This window comes from Esox lucius, chromosome 14 (assembly GCF_011004845.1).
Source record: "Esox lucius isolate fEsoLuc1 chromosome 14, fEsoLuc1.pri, whole genome shotgun sequence".
Classification (NCBI taxonomy): domain Eukaryota; kingdom Metazoa; phylum Chordata; class Actinopteri; order Esociformes; family Esocidae; genus Esox; species Esox lucius.
The window spans coordinates 5,572,670-5,599,476 of NC_047582.1; the positions used below are offsets into that span (position 1 = coordinate 5,572,670).

Below are 26,807 nucleotides of genomic sequence, written 5' to 3' on the forward strand. Positions count from 1 at the left end.
CAGCATGTTTTGTACATAGTTCCTTGATTTAATAGGGCCAGAAATATTTGGACTGTTAGTTTCACGGCTGTCTCTTATTAGGCAGGTGTGTTTGAAGCATTAGTGCATGTACAAGAGAGCTGTAAATGTCTAGTCTTGATAAATCAGGATGAATTGATTAGAGACCGACAAAACATTAGGTGTGCCAAAACCAACTGTTTGGTTCATTAAGAATAAAATACTGGTTAGATGTAAAGTCCCTCATCCAATAGGTGACCGTCTGCACTTTAACCTGTAATTGTTTAATTTTAAATCAAATTTTCTCTTGTAAAGAGACAAACTAAATTGTGTCACTGTCCAAAAACGTGTGGACTGCACTGGAATAGCTTTCTTTTCCTGTTTTTTCTGTTAAGTAAAAGAAAAATCTGGAAATTCACTGTTCTTTAATTACAGTGTCAGCCAATGAAGCTGATTACAGTAAACTAATTAATTAAATTCTGGCATTGGAATTGCCAAATTGCATACATCTTAATTTACTCTCAAAAAATTCAGTGAACTTCAGTTGTGGCAGTTGGCAATAGAATTTATTGGTGGTTTTAATAAGTGAAGGTGATAGTTACGATTTCCTCTTCTTCACAGCAACAATTGTGCTTTGGCAATGACTGAAAAATGTGACTCTGTCTGACTAAAAGAGAGCCTCATACCATAGAGACAAAACCAGACCTGTAAGAAGAGTATTTGGGTCAATTCAGGGTTTTGTTCTTTTGGATCAGTCTGCAGGCTTAATCTAAAACAGGTTCATGGTGCCTTCTCATGGCTTCACAGAATTAGCTCAAAGTCCTCCATGTAGTCTTTATTTTTTATTCTTTAAAGTTAACTATTATATTAAATGTAGTTCAAATTAAACCTTAATAGTTGGTTAAAATGTAAGTATGCCTATGTAGCACCACTAGATTTGTGTATAGGTTTATTTTTGGGTGCGCTCTCAAGCCCTCCTGAAATGAGCTGCCTTTTCAGGCAGCCTTGTCCGGTTGCAGGATCCTATCTAGCCCTGTCGGAGCTGCATGTAGTAGCTGCCTGCGCGCAGTTTTTGCTGCTGTTATTTGATCCTCGCTCTTTCTTTGCTGGGAAGAAAAGCTTGCCTCTTTCCCACGCTCCTTGAACACGTGGTGCTGTAATGAATTGGATTCCCAAAGCCCTCCCTCTATTGAAACGTCACAGCTCCGCTCCACAGAACCTCTGTGCTGTGTGGAGGGTAGGGGCTCCTCTTGCCCCGTCAATTCTGTCTGGCCCCGGCGCCAAAACCCAACACGACGGCCTGGCTGGCTGGCAGGCTTCAGCATAAACTACAAGTCACGCTTGCTTGTATTTTCTCTTCTGTCATTGAGGGAAGAAGTGCATTGTTTATCAGCGATGTAAATACATAGATATTTCCCCTTCACTTATTATGGACCATTCTAAACCTGCCCATTTAGAAGTCTGAAAAGTGGGATAGGCCACAGGCTACTGTTGTTGTTTTGACTGCTCCGGGTTGACATCCTCTTTAAGTAGCCTAATGGAGGCTTTCCAAACATGGCAGATTCCCGGTGAGCTACAATTACCAACACATTTGTAAAATTCCTCTCACTGATTTGCTTATTGGTCAATGTCTAGAGACCCCGTGATTTTAATTTAAGCACAAATTGCACAAATAAATTGGATAGAGGATAGAATAATTTTCTCATACTGGTGAGACTGACTTATTTTTCAACAATTATTCATCAAGCTTTCTAAGCATTTTATACAATATGGTGGGCCTATGCAATCAATGGAAGAGTACACGTCATTGAAGGCATTGTGATACTTAATCCAGATGATGACCGTGTTTGAGGGACTGGCCATCTGGCATCTTGGGCATTCCAGATAGGCGGATCCATTTTTAGCCTAACAGGTTTTGAAAATGTAGTTGGAAATTTCAGTTTGTCAAACATAAATTGCCCTTCATACGTTTTGGGACAGTAAAGGCCAAATTGCTATATTGGCTGTACACTCAAGGCAAATGGATATGATTAAGAGATGAATATGAGGCAAAGATACAGACTTATTTCTGGTTGTTTCAACACACATGTTTTATACAGTAAGAATAACAGCACTTTCTGAGTACCATTCCCCAATTTTATTCAAACATAAATATTTGGACACTTAAAGTTAATCTAAGAAGTATTAAGGTTAGTACTTAACTTTCCCGCAAATCCCTTGCATGCAGTAACAGCAGTTTGTCTGCATCCCATTGACATATCTTTTGAGATGAGAGCCCAGGTTTTACTGCATTCATTATTAACTTCTGCTTCTTTTGGGTAGTTTTTGATTTCAGACTATTTTTCAGCAAATCGGATTTTAATCAAGAGATTGACTTGTCCAGTCTAAAACTTTAAACTTTTTTCCCCCTCATGGTCTCACTGGATGTGTTGGTAGTGAATTGTGTCATTTTCCTGTTGCCATTGTGAAGTGCCGCCCAATGAGTCTGGTGGCATTTGCTTGTACTTTGGTAGCCAAGATGCTTCTGTACACTTCTGAATTTATTCTGCTGCTGCCATCATTCGTTACACCATCAATAAAGATGAGTGAGCCCGTTCCAGAGGCAACATGAGTCAATTTTTTGAGGTAATCTGAAGAGATTTCACCCCATGCTTCCTGAAGCAATTTGATCCCACAATCACAACAGCTCAATAAGATTGTGATCCGGTGACTGTTCTGGACACTCCTTTATAGACAGAAAACCAGCTGACTGCTTCTTCCCTAAATAGTTCTTGCACAGTTTGGAGCTGTGCTTCGGGTTATTGTCCTGTTGTAGGATGAAATTTGTTCTAATCAAGCGCCATCCACAGGGCACGGCATAGTGTTGCAAAATGGAGTGCTAGCCTTCCTTCAACAAGATCCCTTTTTGCCCTGTAAATCCCCCACTTTACCACCACGAAAAAAAAAACAGACCATCACATTGCTTCCACCATGCTTGACAGATGGGGCCAAGCACTCCTCCAGCATCTTTTCATTTGGTCTGCTTCTCACAAATGTTCTTTGTGATCTGAACACCTCAAGCTTAGATTTGTCTGTCCATAACAATGTTTCCCAATCTTCCTCTGTCTAGTGTATGTTCTTTTGCCCATCTTAATCTTTTCTTTTTGTTAATCTGAGATATGTCTTTTTCTTTGCAACTCTGGCTAGAAGGACTACATCCCGGATTCGCCTCTTTACTTTTGACATTGAGACTGTTTTTTTGCAGATACTATTTAATGAAGCTGCCAGTTGAGGACCTGTGAGTTGTCTGTTTTTTCAAACTAGACACTAATGTATTTTTCTTCTTGTTCAGTTGCACACCAGGACCTCTCACTCTTCTTTCTATTCTGGTTAGAAAAAGGTTAGTTTGCGTTGTTCTGTGAAGGGAGTAGTACTCAGTGCAGTAGGACATCTTGAGTTTCTTGGCAATTTCTCACATCGAATAGCCTTCATTTCTCAGAACAAGAATAGACTGACTTGTTTCAGAATAAAGTTATTTGTTTCTGGCCATTTTGAGCCTGTAATCAAACCCACAATTGTTGATGCTCCAGATACTGAACTTGTCTAAAGAAAGACAGTTTTATTACTTCTTTAATCAGCATAACAGTTTTCAGATGTGCTAGCATAATTGCAAAAGTGTTTTCTAATGATCAATTAGCCTTTTAAAATGATGAACTTGGATTAGCAAACACAATGTGCCACTGGAACACAGGTCTGATGGTTGCCGATAATGGGCCTCTCTACGCCTATGTAGATATTCCATTAGAAATCCAGCTACATAGTCATTAACAACATTCACAATGTCTATACTGTATTTCCTTAGTTGGTAAAACATGTATGTGTTGAAATGGACAGAAATAAAGTTTATTTTTTATGTTTATCAAATGGTGTAGCAAGTAGAATAATTAACTTAGATGACATTTGTTGTGACGTTTAAAGTGATAGCATAATTATTTTTGAATTCTCTGCCTCCTAATGTTTGTAGTTGGCCATTTCATTTTTTTTTACCTTAAAAGATAAGCCTAGCTGCAAAATATAATATTAGGAAGTGCTTAAAGATAACTTTCTTACTTACCATTATCAACCACCCATTGCACTGAGGTATATAACTTTTTTCTTCTCATTATGTACTGAAAAGATCAAGGCTTTCTGCAATAAAGAGTTCTGATTACTAAAGCCAAACTCGCCTGTCTGAAATCTTTCTCAAGAGATGAATGCTTTCTGCCTCTTATACTATTCAAAATACTAATAGGTAGTTTTCTGTTAGTAATTGCACTAATTTCCTTGAACAGTTCAGGGGTGTCAGTTCAGCTAAATCTAGGGTATTGCAAAGTTATTGACTGGCAGCCACATTATGTTTTAGACATTTATTACACAATCTTCCTTGCTTGGAATTAAAACTGGTCCTTTTGATTCAAATCATGACATCCACCCACTTAATTGCTGTTCCCCACATCATCATAATTGAAGAGTCCAATAATAACCTATACATTAGAAACACTAACTTTAGGTGGAAGCACACACATCAATCTGTTTAATGTACTTCGCCAGCTCTCCTTCCTTTCTCAAGTCAAACCCTATAAACCCTCATGTGGTGATGTCTGTGGCTGATTCAAAACAGGTAACATCAGTTTTACTCATGTACAGCCTAAGCATTTGGGAAGCCCAAATTCACCATGCACACAGAGAGCTCCAACCACCAGAACAACAAAGGCTGTGAATCTTGTTTTAATATTATCTATGACGCCCCAAAGATGTGGGCACACATTTCATGTCCTCTGGCCAAAAGCTCACTTTAGTGATAGGCTGATGCACTGTCAACAGTTACATCTGATGTGACAATAGCATACTGACATATGGACACAATTCATCCAAAGGTTTGCAATTTTTTTTTATCCTTTTACAATTATTCCAATGTTCAATGTGTGTTGATACACACACACGGAGATGCAGTACATTTATCAAAAGGGACATCAATTGTAGTGTGTCCAATGGGTTGTTGTGTCTCAATCAAAACTATAAGTAGCTACACCTTTTTAGAAAAATAAAAACAAAATCAGTGGTCTCACTGTCAATATCTATATTAGGTTGCTTGGCTGATATGATCAAAACAGAGCTATTTGCCTTCTCGAAAGAGCATCTGAGTTGTGATTGGGCTATATCCAACTAGCATGCAACATGGGGATGCTCCAAGGATCCTGGATAGCACTGAATTCTGGGCATTAACCCTGGAATGAATCCTCTCACAGCAATCAGCCTGTTTGAAATTCATGCTCTGCCCTCTCCACAGTCCTCCAATCACATTAATTTCTGCCTTCAAGGCAGGACTGTTGCCAATGTGCATTTAATTTGAAGTTTGGTGCAAATTATTATTATTATGATGGGGGCCACAGGGAGAAAATTGTGTCCTCAAGGAAAGAACATGGGCTGGTGTGTTAGAAATACCAGGGCCAGGTTCTGTTCCCAGTATGCCCCTGGCTTCATGAAAAAAAAAATCTTGACTTAACATTTTCCAGACCTTAACTATAACCCTCTACACATGCCAAGTAGCAGAAGGAGAACAAATGCCACAGTTTGTGCGATAGATAGCCAAGTGGAATAGCTCCTAGCAGGATTCTGTGCAAATGTTTTCTAACTGGCTAGACTCTGATATTTTCTGAGTAACAGGCAGAGGTACCTGGTATCTTTAGGCTCTCTCCTTGATAATTTTTAAAGCAATTTGGCAAACAGTGGTTTAATATAGTCTTACGGTACCTTTTTGATGCCACACAAAGTATCACTGATGTTCCTTATGGACCAGACTGGTAAGATTGCATATTCTGTCGTTGAATTTTGATATTTGTTTGCCCAATCAGAACTGAAGAGTTACACCTTAGGGCTGTGTGATATTAAAATGCATTATAACGCCTCTCTCATAGTTGATGCGAAATGGAAACGTGTGCAACAAACACCTAAACAATATTGTATGATAAAACAAGTATTTGAATGTGAATTTGTCGGCTGAATTGCTACTGCATTTACTACAGTAAGTAAAACAGATGTTCATTTTTTGTTCAAGCATTTTCTTTTGTGGTGAGTCTGGTGGTGAGATAACTAGGCCTTCCACCAACACAACAGAAGGAGTCATCACATACGTGCACCAAATGTAGCCTGCAGTTGAGGGTGTGAGAACTTGGACAAACTGAAACTGCGTAACCGTGAAAAGACTGAGTGGTTAGAGTAGCACAGATCGGTCTGTAGATATAGGACTCCCATCTAGTAAAACTATAACAAACGGAGCGAACGACCCAATATACTGTGTGGTTTACACGGCAGAGTCGTTCTTGTGAAAAGAGAAAGGTGCGAGAACAACGCACAAAATCGCAGCCGTCCGGTTCCCACGGTAACATTGCTGGGCTGTACTGTCATTCTGAGCACATCTTCACCTCTTTATTTGCGAAAGGAAGTGTAATTTCTTCATTGAAATTATTTTATTCTTTGTCAGTTTACTGCAGTTGCCACATATTTACAACAGCTGACATTAATACATTTCATATTTAGATAGCTTCTTCTTTTTAACGTGGTGTAGCCTACTTTGGCTACTGGCGGCCGGTATAATTTTCATCTAAACGGTTAGTGGTAATTTGTAGCCTATTCTCTGTCCAATTTTAACGTTGTTACTGCCAAAACAGCAGATCTTCACTATTAAATTAAGCCACGTGTTTGTTTATAAGTAGCCTTTTTGTAGTTTGCCACGCTGTTTCATATTATATTTTATACTATTTTTACACAACGGGTGTGATTTTATAGAAGAATAAAAGGTTTCGGATAATTACAGTCTTTGCTACATCACATCTATATTTTGGGCACATTTTAGGAATATGTACCATCTACGCTACATATAACTAGAGGCACAGTATTTTACTTCATAAACCATTCGCCACAATCCTTTAATTTCACTGTCTTATCAGTTTTGACACATATTAGCAAACCACACCTCAGCTTCGCGAGTTTAAAACTTTTAACATCTGGAACTGATTTAACGTAATGATTTGAAAAAGCACCCAAAACCCGTCCATTGGAGCATTTTCATTCCTTTGATTTTGGCCTTTTCAAACTACTCGTGTTTGAACAATCAGTCCGTCGAAATAACACTTCAAATTAAAATAGAGTTTTTGGGGCATGCACTGTGGATCCATGCACTGTTGCCTACTCCGGTAATCCCTTGGATCCGCAGCAAAACTAGATAATCTATTGTCTATTGGTTTCTCGGCACGATGTAGTTTATGACTCCGTTAACACCAAACTGTCCCATTTGAGATAGCCTACTTGTGTCTAAAAAATAAATGTTATAGACGCCAGTTGGTTTTATTTCTACAGGACATTTGGTTCCACGAGACCACGCCTTACTCTACGGTTTCAAGCTTCTGGACCCTCCCCGACGGACCGAGGAGCCTATTGCCTCCTTAGGTCTCCGCCCATTTCACATTAGTTTATTCTATGGAGTACAATTCTTATGCAAATAAAGGACGCGTAAAATATCCCACTCACGCGCAATGTGGAGCAGACTCACTAGGACCGCACGAAGAACACGCTACACGGGGCACGCGGGGACCTTCATACTACGTCGCTAGGACCCGTCCATTTGTCATAGGCAAGTACCCAAATGTATTCTATTTCACCTAAAACATAACAGTTCTCCGGATGAGTAGCTATCTCAACCATATGGGAAAGGTGTGAATTATCATATTTAATGTGGACGTTGGAATGTAACCGGGGATTATTGCCTTGTTCAGTGCACTGATGTGGATCCTACCTGTTTCACACAGCCACCCTTGACGAACTGCTGCGGTTCCAGTATCAAACCTCAAGAAGAACCTTCCTAGATTCAACGGCTATTCGTTCATCGCGTTTGGAGATACCAGTAACCGTGGTCGTTATTCCAGAAATCCAATAGAATTAACGTTTCAGCCGTCGCTCCATCTCTGCAATTTAGCCAATACTACCTGGTGCTGCTAGTACAACGGACGGAAACGAGGACGAGAGGGGGAGACCACCTTGCGACCTGGAAATCTTATAAACACACTTTATAGGGATTTTGGATTTCGCAACCATTGACAACCTTTTGCACACCAAGTGTGTTATTGTGTCTATGTCCTTTTTGGGATACATAGTGGTCTCATTGTCTTATCTATAGCAAGTGCCTTATAACTGGTAGTAATCCAGAATTTGGGCACTAATCCTACGACAGAGACTCATTCAGTGATTAACACATATAACAGCACAGGATACCCCTATCCCGATTTCATGATGAGTCAAGGGGATGTATCAACTTGCTCTGCGCCTCAGAGGGTATTCCAAGAGGCGGTGAAGAAAGGCAACACAAAAGAACTCCACTCGTTGCTCCAGAACATGACAAACTGCGAATTCAATGTCAACTCCTTCGGGCCCGAAGGACAGACGGCGTTGCACCAGTCAGTCATCGACGGGAATCTCGAACTTGTAAAACTGCTTGTGAAATTCGGGGCAGATATTCGATTGGCGAACAGGGAAGGCTGGAGTGCCTTACACATTGCCGCTTTTGGAGGACACCAAGACATAGTCCTATACCTCATCACTAAGGCAAAGTACTCTTCTGGTGCACGGTGATCTGCTACACTGCTGTCAGGTAAAAACACGGAAATCCAGGCTCTTGTAAACTTGCGTTTCGATCTAAACATAATCGTGCCAAATTATAGCATAAAACACAACAAACTTCCCTTTCATCAAAACCAAACGGGGGTCTCTCTGACTCGTGGATCAAACACCACATGGTTCTTGTATCTGCTTCAGAATAAATCTTGGAAAAAAGAAACGCCATTTTTGGTGGGTTGGTACTAAAGCTTTTTTCTTGAATGTGTGTAATAGATCGGGACGTATTAAATAACTAAGCCGGTGTTTGGGTCCGGAGGCCGGATAGCAGCCTAGTTTTATGCGGCGATAAACGTTCCACCTCTTGCGGCTGTTACCTTGAAACGCTTCTTTATTGGGCTTTGTATTGAAGTGTCGACCTGTAGCTACGCTGTTCATTTGTAGGACCCTTTTAAATTATTTTAGATAGTATCCTACTAAAAGATGCCACTTGATGCTGTGGCTGCATGCTGGAATATATGAAAGGGAAGAAGAGGAGAACATGGGGAATGAAAGCCATCCTCTATTTGGCTATTTTTTTAATGATAGGATTTGATCAAATTTCAAAATTGGCATTACCTATATCAAATTCGCTTTTCCAGATATTTAATCATTGTAACAACAATTGACTTAATGTTGTTAAGTACTGTACACAATAGCTTTACTTTGTTTCTTTATAAAATAAAATAAAAGTAGCTAAATGCGCTCTGCCTTCATCAAGCAGGCTGCTGGCTGGCATCAATGTCTTTTCAGGCCAGTGCGACCAGTGTCAATGGTTAATGTGTTAATAAACCGCTGCTTTCGCTTTGTATCAAAACGTCAGGAAAGTCGCATTTGGAATTCACTTTATCTCCTTTCAGTATTTTAATGAACTTCACCCTGGTTTTCACTGTGAATACAGACTGGGTTTATTTATGAAGGTACATTCAGAAGATGCATTTTGAATATGTTGTGGTTCTTTTTTCAAATCAAATCTATAAAGAATATTTAGGGTGATTTATAAAGCTGCTTCAGACTCTCATACCTTAGTTTAAACTGTCCCGTGTGGAGATTCCATCGTGTCACAATAAGCCTAAATTTGTCTGTTAGAGAGACTCTTCGTTGTCCCTTATGAGCTCATGTTTAGTTTTCTTTACCAGCTACCTCGACTGTAAAGTATTCGAAATCATTGGAATCTTGCTCACACACAGATTCCTGTAGCCTATCCCCAGCCCTGTCTATGCCTACATAATGCGCATACCTACACAGACATTCAAGTAGGCCTATCAGATATTTTGGCATTAGGCCCAAATCATATGTTTTTCAATCTACTGATTTAAACTAGTGGACAACGTAAGGCATTTATTTAGCAAAGGAACACTGTTTTATTCATCAAACCCGTTTCTTTCTCATTGTGACCCGGGACAATTTATTTTCCAAACTTCAATCTGACAAGCAAAATGTTTTTCTTTTTTTACCTTTCTGTAAAGGTATGGTTGCAAACACATTGCATATTTTTTAAACAGTTGATCGCGTTATATTGTCGTTCTGTTTGAAGCGTCTATCTAGTCACATAAATTGAATTCTATTGCATGACTTATAAATGCAGGGAGTTTTATTGCACAAAAAGCGGAGCCTTTTACGCCCCCTGGTGCCTGTCCGGGTAACTGCAGGAGCTGAGGCCTACAAATAGTTACTACTGAGCAGGAGTAATACACCTATCAATACTGTTATATTATGACGACTTATGTCAACATGACTATTGCAGGATATCAACAAAAACATGTTTTAAAAAACTGCCTGCTACATTTCGAAAGTCATGGCACCCTAATGTTTGTTTCAATGCTGCTTGTATGTTACTTTTGATTTTCATATTTTAATTTTTTATTCAATGGCCAGTGAAAGATAAAAACCTAATAACATCACAGTCATTTAATGAGAAGCCCATTGTGTGTGTGTGTCAGAGAGAGTGCACGTATGTATGTGCCTGTGTGCGTGCATCTGACTATTCTGTCCTGTGTGAGGTGTGTTTTCCTGGCCTTGAGTTGCTACCTGGGTCTGCCCTTCCCACAGTTAGAGAGACAAAAGACTTACCTTCCATATACCTGGAAAAACAAACTAAAGCGATAGGAAGAAACATCAAGGAAAAGAATGGTATTAGCGGAAACAAATATGCATCGCTTGTCTTAAACTTGATCTTTTTTTATATATTTTTTTTATATATTGCACTGATGACTGTTGTTGATGAAGTTGGCTTTTTTATCAAGTCGACATTACATTTTTTTCTGAATAGAAAAAAAAGAAACACAACAAAATACTATTGTATAAAAAAAGCTCCAGGTTGTATAGTCTTTTGTGTGTTAACTTTGTGAAACGTTGTGCTTTTGCAAAGGTTGTTTGTATCTCTGTGATCGGGTGTATGTATATATATATATATATATATATGAATATATATAAACGCTGAAAATATCTTGGAGCACTTTCTTTTCTGAAGTGCTGTCCTCCTGTTATTAACAAAGGGGAAAAATACATTTGATGGTAAGATCATTGCTACAAAAAAAATTGCACGGTGTATATGGTTGTGTTACTCAACAGTGTCATAACATTTATGGCCCGAGAGTGGACGACTGGATAAGTGTAAATGAATGAGATAAAGTGCTGATATTTTTTTTTGGGGACTGCATTGTGCTTTTGATTTGCTTTTTTTTGAGTGAAGCAAAAACTAATGTATGAGTTTCACGAGTGATGCGGATGTTCCATCGTGTTGTTTTCTTTCGGGTTTTGTTTTGTGTCTTTATTTTTTTTTTTTACGTTTGTTACACTGTGATCATGGTGATTTGTGGTGAGGAAACGAGTGCTGTAATGTTTGTGTACGTTTGTGTACAAGCCAGTAAAGAAATCATTAAACTCTTTGTCATGTCCATGCATATGTTTCTTTTCCCGTACCCAACCGACCAGCACTCCCCCATTTTGCATAGAGAAGAATGGCAAAGGGCATGTACCCTCACCCACCCACCCCCACCCCAGACCAAGCCCTGGCCAGCCCGGATCCCCATTCTCTCCCTTTGTCATTCATTCTGCCTCATCTTTTCACATACTGGATAAAAGCCATGCACAGGATTGTGGGTTGTTCTGGTTTAAAGAAGGATGGTCCCCACCCCAGTGTGTGTGCGTGTGCGTGTGAAGGTTTTATCTCTGTGTAGACAGAGCCAGGTCCCTAGATGTTGGTGGCTCTGCAAAACCATCCATCTTCTGCTTTCTTTTAACCTCTATGTGCTCTGCCTTTATCTTTTCTGCCCTCCCACTCTTCCTCTCTGTCTGGCTCTGCTTCTTGTTTAATAAGTTATTGTCTGTCATTTAGTCCCTGTCTCTGTTTATCTCACCCTCAATAGCTTTAGTCCCTAAGAACCCTGATATTGTATGTATGTACAACAGGGTGCTTATTTACAAAAAGCAAAAATACATAAAATATCTGAAGCCTCAGACTTTCTGCTCATATAGAATTACATAGCCTAAACTGTGTGAACAGGCACAGCATGTCTTTATAGCTTTTATACCAAAATACCAATGAGCAGGACTGTATAGCTGTAAAAAGCAACTGTTTCCCTTAGCCTTTGTCTGGTGCCTCACATACCTTTGAGTAATTTAGCAGACACTCTTATCCACAGTGACTTACAGGAACAATTAGGATACTGTATTTTTACTGTATTTCTCAGGGACAGAACAACAGCATGTTTTTCTCCTCGCCTGCTCAGGGATTCAAACCTCCAAAGCTTTGGTCAGATTCTCTTGTTGGTAGAGTACCTAGCACTGGGGGTTACCCATGTAACTTATCAGGACAAACCATTGCTTTTTGAGTTGAGTCTCAGTGGTTTAGGTGCTGAATGTTTCAGTCAGGGTGTAAAATGCTGACTCATGTAAACATGTCCAAGTTACAGGGGTCAAGTTGTCTGGAGTCTCACTTCCTGAAGGACATAATGTAATGTTGAGTTGGCAAACAGACACAGAAGACTAAAGCTTTGTATGGCAGGACTACATTTACATCATTTAGCAAATGCTAAACCAGAGCAAATTAAAGAAGCAAATGCTTTATTCCGCAAATGTTTTTGGCCCCTTGTTGGAACCAATTCCACAACCCTGGCACTGAAAAAGCTTTGCTCAACCCACTGAGCTTCACAGGACTCCCTGTAGGAATCATTTTCACATATTATAAGGTTGTGGTAAATAAATTCTACACTAATAAAGCTTTGTGTTGAAGGACTAAACTCACCCCTGCCGTTAGCTTGAGACTATAAACTCTAGTTGTCACTTGTCCTATTTTCACTCCTTTCCCTCCCTCCCCCCTTGCTCCCGCCCTCGCCTTTGCTCATTCGCTCCCCCTTTTCACCCTTCTGGATCACTCCCTCCTCCCACTCCCTCTCACTTTTGCAGGATGTTTTTGTTGAGTTGAATTTCCATTGTCCGGCGGCTGAGTTGGCCACTGTCCCAGAGCAGTGCAGGATTTCTATACAGCAGAGCTGAGAGGCCCGCTAATAGATTCTTCATGTGCCTGCCCTCGCTGCCACACATCAGAGCAGGAATTTGGAAATGATTTTAGCAGAGTCCGCCCAACAAGAAGAGAGATACAGCGAGTGGGAGAACTGAGATTAAAGCAAGAGACACATAGAGAGAAACAGAGACTTGGTGTGGCATGGGGTGGGTGTGTGTGTGTGTTATGTCTTTTAGTGGGGTTTGTGTCAGAGTGTGTTTTCCCTGACGGGATGAAGCAGAGTGAAAAAGTACACCCTCCAACCTATCCACCAGAGAACTGCTGGGGCTTCATTTGCTCAAAGCATTTTTAGTGTTTGCTTTGGGTGGGTGGTGAATGTGTTAGCAGCACTCAGGCTCTCTCTCCCTTCAACATCGGTGCCTTTACAAGAGTACCTATCTAAGGGCTCAGTACAATCCAACCTGCATGCTAGTATTTCAACATTGTCTCTTTTTTATCGAGTGGTCAAATCAAGTCACAGGTCACTACCACCAGGGTGACCCCCCTCACAGCTTTTACTTTTCCCAAATTTGAAGAGGGTCGGTATATAATACTGTAAATGAAGATAATGTGCATTAATTGCCATTTGAATGAAAGTGGTTACTGCATAAGAAATAGCCAACTCTTACAAACAAAGGAACAAATGATATACTGACAGCCAAACCCATGCATCCACATTTCTTGTGATCTTTGTCTCTCAAATGCCTGGTTTAAACCTGGGTCTAATATGTATCCTGTGTCCTGATCTTGTTCACATTTGACGGTGTCTACACACTGTGTTAACATGTGATTTTCTTCCGTTCACATTGTGACCCAATTACCTGGTCACCCCCTGCATGCATACTAGTTTTCCACTATAATATTTAGACATATTTTAATACCATAAACATAAACAAATTGAAAAGCTTGTGTTTTAAGCAAAAGCCCTTTTTCGATTGGAGAATAGATGACTATGTGAATTCTATCTTTCATCTTGGTCGCTGTCAATGATTTCAGAGGGTTGAGTATTTATCATATCATGAGTATTTATGTGCCTTTTCTCCCCATAACTTTTGCACATGGATCATCTGGAGGATTGATTTGCTTGTTATTAAAAACGCGCTGACCTCAACACTTTCCCACTTTTGCAAGGAAACAAAAAAGGTCTATCGCTCAGCACTCTATCACCCTGAAAAGAAAGAAGGAGAGGAAGAGAAAGAGAGACAGGTGGCTGGGCCGGTCCTTTCCTTGCCCTCCGCTCCTTTTTGAACTTTTCCTTTCGTTCTTTCACTCCATTCTATGCTTTTCCATAGCGCAGTGACAAGCCCCTCCATTCACTCGTTCATTCTCCCCTCCCCTTTTGTCTGGGCGGCAGGGTTCAGCTCTATTCAGGACCCAGACGGCGTGGCATTGACTGGAGCCCCTGCTAGTTCACCTCCCCTCCGCCCTGTGACCCCCCCCCCCCAAAAAAACCTACCATGTCCCCAACCTGCACTCGGCAGCTGCTATGCTAATGAGCAGAGGGATGGCCTGGCCCTGATGGAGGAGGGGATTGAGGAATGGGAGGAGAGAGTGAAGGGAGCGGAGGGGTGACCCTTGTCCTTCATCTCCATAGCATGCTGGAGGCTCAGAGCGGCAGCCCCCTCTTACACAAAGGGATTCCCCCTCCCTGGGCCTCCAATGTCCCTCCCCCTGCCTCTCCCCTGCCTCTCCCCCTGCCTCTCCCCCTGTCCTCCGCTTTCTCATTCAAATGCATTTTATACCCAGGCGTCAAAGGGGAGAGCTGTCACTGCAGCGTGTAAAGTAACCTTACCCCTGCCCTCCAGGCTAACAATCTACATACAGGGACGCCAGTGTGTGTGTGTGTGTGTGTAACCATTCCTCTGCTCTGTCCAAGATGGCGACCATACCTTCACATTGCTCGGTAAGTGACACCTGTCTCCAACCTTTGTTGCACGCACACACACACACACACACACACTTCACAAAAGAAGAATATAAGGCTAAACTCAGCAGCACTCATTTGTTGACGTGTGTATGAAGCATGCATCATTCCACTCATGCCAAACACTATGAGGAAACCGTATTCATCATAAACATTTTTACACACACCCTGTATGGCGAATTAAGACAGTTCAGGAAAACAGGTGAGTTTGAAGGAGAGTTTGCTTGAAAGGCTTGAAATAAAAAGTTGAAGGTTCTCGTGCTTTGCGTGTCTGTTTCTGTTGAGCATAGACCTGTGTATGCATGAACATGAGTGTGTGTACCTGTTTATAAGCATACATGTGTGCATTTAAATGAACATGTGTGTGTGTGCGTGTGTGTGGGAGTGGGCGTGGGCTTGTGTGTGTGCTTGTGGGTGTGGATGACTAGGAGCATGACTGTATGCACATTGTGGTTTTGCTGTGCTTGAAGCCGGGCAGCTGGGCTGAGCTGGGCCCCAGCCAATCGCTCCTGCTGCTCCGTAATTTCCCTCACCATTCCACCGCCCGTGTGTGTGTGTGTGCGCGTGCGTGCATGTGTGTCGTGACCCGCTGGACCACAGGGCGGGGCCGGCCCATGTGACATCTGCCTGTTTGCACAGAGAGAACAGAGGGAGATGAGGGGAGCTCCCATATGGAGCCCCAACCCTCCCCCTTGACCCACTGGCCACCCTCCCTTCGGCAGCCCCTCACCCCCCTGGCATCGCTGCACTCTCCTGCTGCTGCTGCGTCCTTTGTCCCGCCCTTTGTCTCTCCTCTCCACCCCTGTTTGGCTCATTCCTACACAGCCCCGTTTTAGGGGGGAGGGGCATTCATGCGCCGTGTTCCGCGCTGAGAAACCAAGCGTCTGGTCCGGGGGGGTGGGTGGGTGGGGGGGTCCCTGCAACAGGCTGCAGCGGTGCCATGACATCAGACACCGCTTGCCTCCTTCCTTACTCCACCTGCCCCCACCCCAACCACCCCACGCCCCGCCCCCTTCTCAAGGTCCCCTACCCTGAGTGCCTGGCCCATGGAGGGGATACCGCAGCAGGCTGGAGGGGGGCTGGAGGGGAGCTGGAGGGGGGCTAGGGGCCTGACGGTACGTAGACCATGCAGATTGGGCTGGGGGGTGGTTGGGTAGAGGTGTATGGAGCACCCTCCCAGGGCAGGGTCAGAACCCCCCGGTCCCTACACATGTCCTGGGGTCTGCAGGGGTCTCCGTGTGCTGACCCGGCCCAGCTGGACATACTGGGCCTGTGTGTTTTTTCTGTGCGTGATGTGAAGTTCTGCTGAACCCAAGTGAACCTAGATCACAAACAACACAACATCGACTTTTCATAACAATAGTTGGTGCTGGTTGTCAGGACCAACACTATACCTGGAAGAGCTGAAGTCCACCAGGTTTTCTCTCCTAAATAATCTGGTAAATCCAATTCTAATAATTAGCTGGATGAAAAGCTAAAATCAGGTTAGTCACAGCTGGGCTGTAGAAACCCCTGCAGCACAGAGCTCTAGGAACAGGGCTGGGCAGGACTGACGTGGTCACGTTCATTCTTTATGAATGTTTCTGGAAAATTTTACTGATTCTGTTTTATATTATAATAGAAGTATCTTCCCTTTTTCTTCGGTTTCATATCAACCACAGTAATAGTCAATATATTTACCTAACATCTAAGGTTCCCTATGTACCTATTATACCGCGAAACAGAAATGTCAACTCTTATGAGGAGGTAACCCAATGTGAACACAGCAACATTAGCGCTAGTCTATAAGCATGTTGTTAATATGGGTTAAAAAGCTCAATATCTTTTAAATGGACCAGTACAACCCTATTGAATAATGTGGATGATACTGTGTAGTACTTCTACAGATAATCATGCTCTACTAAATATGCAAACTATTTGAGGTGATCTTCCTGGATGTATTGAAGGTACTCCTATGGCCACATGGCTTCAACAAGCAATGACGTTACATATCGGGAGATTATGCAGAATCCAGTAAATATATATATTTTTAGAATATACCATATTGCTAGGCCATCTACTCTGACCGTGTTTGTGTCTTGTCAGGCTTGCGGTTCTTTATGTTTGTATTTTTGCATGTACGCTTGCTTGTGTGAAGTGTATGTGTGTGCACGTCTGCCTATCCGTGCATGTTAGCGTGTGTGTTGGAGAGTAATTATAGAGAATAAAGAGCTAGTTGTACAGAGTGAACCTCCGGGTTTGAAGTGAGAGATGCTTTTCTGTTTGGCTAGGCATACTGAATGGCCCTATTCAGCAGGCCCCCCTTACCGCAAGCTACCATTCTCCCCATTGTCATCCCTCGTCAGCCCCCCACCCTACCATCTCTGCCACAGTCCCCTCTCTCCTCCACACTGCTGGGACTCAGAGTGAGGCCAGGGAGGGGGGTGGAAGGAAGAAAGACGGGAGAGGCTGAATGAGAGGAGTGGGGGAGGTGTGGAGGAGAAGAGTAGAAGAATGAAGAGCCGAAAGAGGATTGAGAGGGTTGGGGGGTATGAGAAGCAGAGGCGAAGTCTCCATCTCCTTCCTACCCCTCACCCACGTATCTGCATGTGGAAACTATTTTTCCAGATATCTAATAAACCTTTATATTTCCAGGTCATTCGGAACTGTTTTACAACCTGGCCTCTGCAGCATTTCCAAACCGACTCACAGGAAGAAATGTGTCACAATATGTCAGTTCCCTTATTTTCTTTAAATAACGTTTTCACAGAAACCACTTTGACTTTGCCTTCTGGATCTAAACCCTGACTCTTCACCTATACCCTTGCATTTCTTAATATACTGCAAAAACAGCTTATGCAGTCTATGATTTTTCTTAAGCAATATCTAGTTCCTTGCAGGCATCCATGCAACTTGCCCAATCTGATAAACAGTGTGCGCGTGTCCTTGTGTGAGTCTGTGTGGGTGTGTGTGTGTGAGTGTGTCTTGAGTTAAATCATCCAAACCCATTAAATGTCTGGAACACCACTATCAAACTCAACCAGAAACACAAAACACCTTCAACCGGGCAACGAGTCTTTAACGTCTTTATTGGAGAAAACCGACACAAGCTAAATGTTTTGTCCCAGCACCAGGAATATCTTTGAGGGCATGTGAGGGATGTGGTCTGCTGCTGTGAAGGGGCTGACCGTTGTGCAGCGCTTTCAAAGCTACTAGTGTTAGACAGTGTTAGAGTTCCCACACACGCACACAGCCGGGAGCGAATTGGCTGCATGCGGTCAACCGGTCAAGACAGTGTCTAAATCACACAGCACGGTAGCCCTTGGGGTGTATAAAGTTGTGGGGGGAGGTCTCACGCACTCACACACGCACGCACACACACACACACACACACACACACACACACACACACTTCACAAAGGAAGAATATAAGGCTAAACTCAGCAGCACTGTTTAGTTGACGTGTGTATGAAGCATGCATCATTCCACTCATGCCAAACGCAATGAAGAAACAGTTATATTCATCATAAACATTTTACTTGTGGGTTAAAAACGAATAGAATATGCACCAGTAGTTGAACAGCGCACGGTTGAAATCTTACATTTTCTTGTGGAGCTGAAGAGACTGAGGCATTCCGTTTTTTACCTCCTCTATGACAATCAGCTCTTGAAACTGCGAATGGGGTGGGAGGAAATGAGAGATGAGAGGAGGAGAAACTAACAAGAAGATGAGAAAATGAAGAGGTAGATACCTGGCCATCTTAAAAAGAATGCACTCACTACGTCACTCTGGATGAGAGCGTCTCCTAAATCACTCAAGTGTCAATGTGAAACGAGGAGGAAAAGGAGGGGGAATACCATGTCAAAGAGGATGAGAGGGCACTATGCAGCTCGTTGGTTAGCCATAATAATTAGAGTTGAACTTGGAGGAGGGGAAGAAGGATGGATGGGCCGGGGGTCAGGGAGTGGCTGGAGAGAAGAAACAATAGGATCTGCTCTACCAGCAGCAGCTGAGACAAAATGTTCTTACCTCTTTCTTTGGTCTGGTATAATGACATCATCAGGCACTCTCCTTTTTTCATTCTAACTTTGTCTGTCCTTTTTTCTATTTCTATCTATCATCTATTTACCCATCTATCTATCTATCTATCTATCTATCTATCTATCTATCTATCTATCTATCTATCTACCCATCTGTCTATCGGTCTATCTGTCTATCTATCTATCTATCTATCTATCTATCTCCTTTTTAGATGAGGACAGCTTTGTCCCAGGCCTCATGTGCTCTCCTCTGTCCTGATGTCTGTGATCACTCATCCTGCTTCTCCTGCTCTTCCCACTGCTCCTCTTTTTGCCTCTCCTCCTTGGGCTCCTGTCACGACTTGCAGTCTTTGGTGGGTTGGTGTTTGGGTTCTCGCTCACAATTGCGTGTCAATGTATATTTCTGTATGCATGTGGGTGTTTGTGTGAAGGCAACATTGTCCTTGTGAATGTGTGTGTGTTACACTGTTACCATGTGTGTGTGACACTGTTACCATGTGTGCTCAGGCTGACCAGCCAGTAGAAAGCCTTTTGATCCAGTCTACTGGTCTGGATCTGTTTGTGTTGCGGCTGCACAGAGCCGGCCTCCCCATTCCTCGCTCCTTTCCACAGATATTTCCTCATTATTCCTCAGAGCAGAGCTCCTACATCAAACCAGCCCTGATGGACTTAACCAACCAATCAACCAACACTTGACTTACTCAGGAAGCACAACAGACAGAGACTCTCTATGAAGCTTTGAGAAAGCAACCTCAAAAGTGATAAGAGGGGCACCTCTTGCCAAAGAAATGTCTCAGTCTCATGGTTTCATGTGTTTTTGAGTTCCCCTCCATCTCATTTTTGCCAGAGCTGTAAAAAGAAATGATAATCATGAGAATTTTCATGGGAACACTTTCTTTGCCTGAGAGCCACAGTTAATGTCTGTCTGTGCCACTTTGTGTGCCAGTTTCTGATGAGAAACAGGCTATTGCAGTGTAGGGAAAGATTACACTTCCTTCACAGTCACTTTTCATTTGAAACATAACACTGAAATGGTGTGAAAAGACAATGCCTTAATTAAATAGCCCATACGAAAGCCAATTGCAACGAACACATACATTTGTCCAAATAATAAATATTTGGACAGTTGGCTTCACAGCTGTCTTATTAATCAGGTATGCTTCTTTGCATCATTATTGCATGTGTGACAGAGTAAAGAACTGTATTGAATTCGCTCACCCCACAGCTAGCTAGAAATATCCATGATGGGACTTTACATTTGGTAACTTTTGTACAGCGCAAACAGTTGAAATGTTGTCTTGGAGGAAGGTCATGTGTGTTGTGAAGCTGAGGCCTTGAGTTCTTACCTGTTGTGGGGCAAGGCGAAATGTCTAAGAGGAAGCTATACTTTTAGCAACAAGACTTTTGATTTCAGGTTTAGATTCACAAAAAAGCTGTTAATGTCTAGTCTTGATTCTAGGTTTGGTTTTTGCATTTGGAGTTTTGCATTTGGACAAGGACCAAAGTAGTTTCAATGCAAATCAAGCTTGTCATCATAATGCAAATCTAAACAAACGTATCAGTGTCACAGCCAAAACATTAGGCATGCTGTAGAAAGAAAGCACTGGTTACCTCACCAATGGCAATTACTTGAAAGACCAATGAAGATATCTACGGTGGATGACCAAAGAATGCTTACCTTAATAAATAAAAAATCAACCAAGAAAACAGGATATCCTAAAAAACTAAGAAAATGCAGAACTCTGGAAAAGGTAATTGTGGACAGATGAGACCAATATTAACATCCACCAGAGTGGAAAGAGGAAAGTCTTTTGAAAAAAAGAGAAATTACACCAGTCTAGTCTAGTCTAGAAAATGAAAAGGAACTGGAAGTCTGTGAATGTGTTTTTACTTGCTGAATACAGGACTGAAGGCAAATATGCCCTGAAATGCAGAGCGTCATCAGAGCAGATACTCATCATCTGATGTACATACCCTCAAATTAAAGCTGACAGTCTACACCACAACCTTGTAGCCTTTCCAATGTGCTGGAATACAGAACCAAAACAACCAAACTTGCATCACTGTCCAAATACTCATGGACTGCATTCATATTGTTAAGTCGTATTGCAAGTCGTATTGTTAAATGAGAGGCATGCATTGGCAAGTTCTTGTCTCATATTCACGCATACAAAATAATAACTGTATGTTTAGCATGCCGTGGATGTCCATTCTCAGCATATGTCTGACTGACAGTGTTTTCCCGTGCTTTCGTGTGAGAGCTTGTCTGCATTAGAAAAAGATGCATTCTGCTAAAACACTGACTGAGTGCGTCTGTGTGAATGTGTTATTGTACATGTTTTTGTAAGATATTTTGTCTGAGAAAGCCCCTAGTTGGACCAACACTGTATTTGTTTGGCACCTCTCTCTGGCCGACCAGGTGAGGTGACCTTGTACGGAAGGTCACTCGATGCTGTCAGTTCCCTTTTCCTCTCAGGATATTCCCAGCATTCTACAGCCCAGCGGAACACAGCACAGAGAGCAGCCGGGAACTCTGGGAACCAAGAGCAGGAAACTAGCTATGCTCCAGTCGTTCCTTGGTTGCGCCAAGCTAACCAAAGGAGGGGTGTGTGTGTGTGTGTGTTGGGGGGTGACAGAGTAAGGCTGAGGCAGGAGGAATGAGTGCTCTGTAATTGTTACTGGAGCCACATCGCCCTCTTCTGGATTGTATAGATTGCCCATTTAACTTTCCTGCGGGGGAAACAAATGTAACTAGACAATACATCTACAAAAGAAAATGTGCTTAACAGCTTGTTTACATAAAATACGTTTAGGACTTTGAAGTTGGGATGGCCAACCCTTGTGAACAAATTTGATTTAGTGTCTGTATGGTTCAAGAGAAAGACAAAATATTTGTATCCCATTGAAGTCAATGCAATCCCATTGAAGAAATCCCTTCTATTATTGCTGCCTTTCTCAACATCTATTTCTTGCAAAACTAGGCCATATTTATGTAGAGCAACAATTCTTTTTTTCAGATTTCAGAGTTCTTTTCCATGAGGTGCCATGTTAAACTTCCAGTGACCAGTATGAGGGAGTGTGAGAGCAATGACACCAAATTGAACACATCTGTTAATTTGAGGGGACAGCAAATTTACAATGTTATACAAGCTATACACTCACTACTTTTCATTGTAGCAGTGTCATTTCTTCAGTGTTGTCACATGAAAAGATATAATCAAATATTTACAAAAATGTAAGCGGTGTACTCACTTTTGTGAGATACAGTGGGAAGAACAAGTATTTGATACACTGCCGAATTTGCAGGTTTTTCTACTTACAAAGCATGTAGAGGTCTGTCATTTTTATCATAGGTACACTTCAACTGTGAGAGACGGAATCCAAAACAAAAATCCAGAAAATTACATTGTTTGATTTTTAAATAGTTAATTTGCATTTTATTGCATAAATATTTGATCACCTACCAACCAGTATGAATTCTGGCACTCACAGACCTGTTAGTTTTTCTTTAAGAAGCCCTCTTGTTCTCCACTCATTACCTGTATTAACTGCACCTGTTTGAACTCGTTACCTGTATAAAAGACACCTGTCCACACACTCAAACAGATTCCAACCTCCCCACAATGGCCAAGACCTGAGAGCTGTGTAAGGACATCAGAGATAAAATTGTAGACCTGCACAAGACTGGGATGGGCTACAGGACAATAAGCAAGCAGCTTGGTGAGAAGGCAACAACTGTTGGCGCAATTATTAGAAAATGGAAGAAGTTCAAGATGACGGTCAATCTCGGTCTGGGGCTCCATTCAAGATCACCTCGTGGGGCATCAATGATCATGAGGAAGGTGAGGGATCAGCCCAGAACTACACAGCAGGACCTGGTCAATGACCTGAAGAGAGCTGGGACCACAGTCTCAAAGAAAACCATTAGTAACATTTCTGCAAAAGGGGAAAGGACGACTGCACCGTATTGAGGGGAGGATGGATGGGGCCATGTATCGCGAGATCTTGGCCAACAACCTCCTTCCCTCAGTAAGAGCATTGAAGATGGGTCTTGGCTGGGTCTTCCAGCATGACAATGACCCGAAACACACAGCATGGGCAACTAAGGAGTGGCTCCGTAAGAAGCATCTAAAGGTCCTGGAGTGGCCTAGCCAGTCTCCAGACCTGAACCCAATAGAAAATCTGTGGAGGGAGCTGAAAGTCTGTATTGCCAAGCGACAGCCCTGAAACCTGATTGATCTGGAGAAGGTCTGTATGGAGGAGTGGGCCAAAATCCCTGCTGCAGTGTGCAAACCTGGTCAAGAACTTCAGGAAACATATGATATTTGTTATTGCAAACAATTTAATTAGTTAAAAATAATAATGTGATTTTCTGGATTTTTGTTTTAGATTCCATCACTCACATTTGAAAAGTACTTATGATAAAAATTAAAGACTTCTACATGCTTTGTAAGTGGGAAAACCTGCAAAATCAGCAGTGAATCAAATACTTGTTCTCCCCACTGTACTATACAAATCCCTGCCAACCAGAATACATAGAATTCCAAAAAATAAACATGAATCTATTCAAACAATGAAAACCAAAACAATTGTCATTTTTAATGGCTATATTGAGCAAATATAGTCAACATACAGTTTATTTGTGGGCAAAAATTAACAACTATATTTATTATTGAGTAGATAAGATAGTTCTGAACTGTTACGCACACCTCCCGGAGGAGAGAGCGCAACACCCCGCTACACGTAAAGCACCCTAGGGCCTGACAGAATGGGTATGGGGTCGTGGGTGCGAGAATGGATGACAGAGACAGGACTACCGTTTTCAGGACTATTTAATGAACGTAACGGTAATTCAGGGAAAAGGGGCTGGACGGAACCAAAGCAAAGAACATAAAAGTAAACCCAAACCCTCTAAACCTACCTTACCTGTCAAACCAAGAACTTACCTAACTAGCACCTCTTGCGCCGGTGCTCTAACCAAAATACAGGGGGTGGTCCGCCCAGGTCTTACCTAGTGGTTTTAGACAGAGTAAAGCTATGGGAGGTGTATGCCCCAGGGCCTCTTGCCTAAAGCACAATGGCTTTCCCCTTCCCCCTGGAAACAAATGGAAAAGGTTTAAACACAAACAAATGCCACAACACACAATGCACATAAAGTTTGAACACAGACACAACACTTAATCACAAACATTCTTTCTACCTTACAGATAGCACCACAGGTCAAAAGCAACAGCATGTGTGTCTCTCTCTGAGACACTAGAACTGTGGCTTATATGCAGGCTAAACCAGCTGTACCCACTGACGAGCTGGCATAGGGGCTCTCCAATCAGCCCAAATCCGACCAATCAGCTGCAACCGACGATCAGGAAGCCAATTAGCCTGCAACCACCACATAGAACACAAAGGGACAAAACCACATACGAACACAGAGCAAAAGAGAGCACTGGGGACGTAACATGAACACTTACATTTGTTGCCAAAAACATACACATCTTTGCTCTAGGTTTCTATAATTCCCTGTTTCTATAAAAAATTAGTTAAACATGAAGAAAGAAGTTGTGTTCATGGGTACTGGACTACTAAACATTTCTAAAAACTGTTAGCACACAGTTTGCATTAAAAACAGAAAACATTTGCCTAAATAATTTGGTTGGTGGCAGGTGATCCTTGTTTAATAGGATATTAATCTCACATGTGGTAAGTTGCGGGTGCACACAAGGTATAAATGAACAAACGGTTACGTGAAAGTGTCAGAAACAAAATAATTGTTAAACTAAGAAAAAGCCTGTATGAATCATGTAAATAACAATGCGTAATAAAGGGGCAAAGGTAAATAAGGCTCCAACAAGATATTTCCTGAGCAATTTCAGGAAATGAAGGTAGGTTAAACAGCATCCAGAGGTCACGTCTTCATCTTCTGGGCGTACTTGAGCACATCCTTCACAGCCAGCTCAGCAGTCACCACCTGGGGAGTCTCCTCATGGATGGCATCGTGGACCAGGACTTTCATGTCCTCCTTAGGGTTGCTGTCTAGAATCTGCCCATCTGCACTGGAGCCCCCTGAATGGGCCGATTCAGGACTGAAGCTTACCAGACTCCTTTCTCACCACCTCTGAATTTGATACCTTCATGTGGCAGTCATCAACATGCTCACAGCTTGGGTAAACTGAGAAGAGACAGGAAACATCGGTGCTGGAGCATGGTCTGGTCAGGCTGCCTTCTGATCTGTTCCTGGAGACCACCAAAGTGGTTCTGGCGGCAGGGGTAATGTCCACAGCTTGGCTCTCTGCAGTTGAGAGCTCTGGAAATACGGTGGGTCCCTTTTTTTTAATATTACTTTGCAGCCTCTTGTAAAGGGACCTCCTGGCCTGCTGTGGTACGATGTCCCCGGCCAGTTCCACAATCCCCTCATGTATAGTTGCCTTAGGCGTATTGAGGTTACTGTGGAGGTCTGTTCTGAGGCACCAGAGACCACTGATCTGGTCTACTTGGACCGGCGCTTACAGGACATTTTTCTCACCCTTTTCATAGATGGTAACCTCTTACGCGGCTTGACAACATTGTCACACTTAGGGTAAATCCAGAAGGGCCAGGACACATCAGGGCTGATACTACAGACTTGGCTGGGCAGGCTGGCTTCAGCTTGGTCCGTGGACACCGAAACGTCTCCGTGGACAGGTGGGTTGTCCAGGGCCTGGCTTGCCTCAGGTGAGAGCCGACGCGATGGGCTATGTGATGGGTTACGACCATCCATGATCCCAAGCAAATGATAAGTTCAAGTTTGAGGCTAACAGTGGGTTGTCCAGAAAACTATTACATGAATGATAATAACGGATAGATTAAAGAGATTAAAAAACTGTTCAACCCTTTTATAGTCTACCTCATTATGATGTAATGACTGGTCATCATTGTGATGCAGTAATCCATGTTCAGAGCCAAGAAATGCTGATATTCAGTTGCAATGCAGGGATAACATGGCTGCAATAGAATGTTGGAAGTGTCATTTACATGCATCACAATGCAGAAAGCACATTGGCCAACCAATAGCTACATGGTTTGTCCATGTTTAGCCCAAGTAACAACACACGGACTGGTCCCTAAATGGAATCCTATTCCTTTTGCAGGGCACTACTTTTGATTAAGACACAAAGGTATCTAGGTACCATTTGGGGTACTCCATGTAATGCTGAAGTTCCTTAAACAGAAAAGCATTATTGTTTATGTGAGTGTTCCAATTTCTCCCATTACTCTTTTTAATACTAAACTGGGTCACAATCAGAATAAAGCACAACCAAAATGTATTAATTTTATTGCAAATTACATTGTAATGTTGTATTTATTATGGTAAATCACGATACGATCCTACTGCTCATCATTAAAGACATTTTGGCATAATACTTCATCGTGAACCATGTCGCTCCTTAATAGCATTTCATGCCAATTAAATCTGTAAATAATCCCTACCTACCTAGCAAGTTATTGAGCAAGACTAGCTAGCTTAATCTACATTGACAGACATGAACAGGTAGCTAAACTTGTTTGCTGTTGACATTATGCCCCTAAATTTGATATCAGTCTGCTTTCAATCTGCTGAGCATAGCTGCAGTTGACACAGACTACCACTGCGTTACATTATCACAGGCGTCATGGCAACAACACAGTTGACTGTGAAACAGCCAAGGGTGTAGCTTT

General features: G+C 42.3%; 1 protein-coding gene across 1 annotated transcript; it reads left to right on the forward strand.

Annotated features, from left to right (window-relative positions):
* Nucleotides 1-7,654: 7,654 nt before the first annotated feature.
* Nucleotides 7,655-11,555, forward strand: nrarpa (NOTCH regulated ankyrin repeat protein a). The gene has a single exon (XM_013137000.4). The coding sequence runs from the start codon at nucleotides 8,302-8,304 to the stop codon at nucleotides 8,641-8,643; it is 342 nt and encodes a 113-aa protein (XP_012992454.1). The 5' UTR covers nucleotides 7,655-8,301; the 3' UTR covers nucleotides 8,644-11,555.
* Nucleotides 11,556-26,807: the final 15,252 nt, after the last annotated feature.

Coding starts and splice junctions, on each gene's coding strand:
- nrarpa (XM_013137000.4), top strand. CDS start 8,302: ATGATGAGTCAAGGGGATGTATCAACTTGCTCTGCGCCTCAGAGGGTA.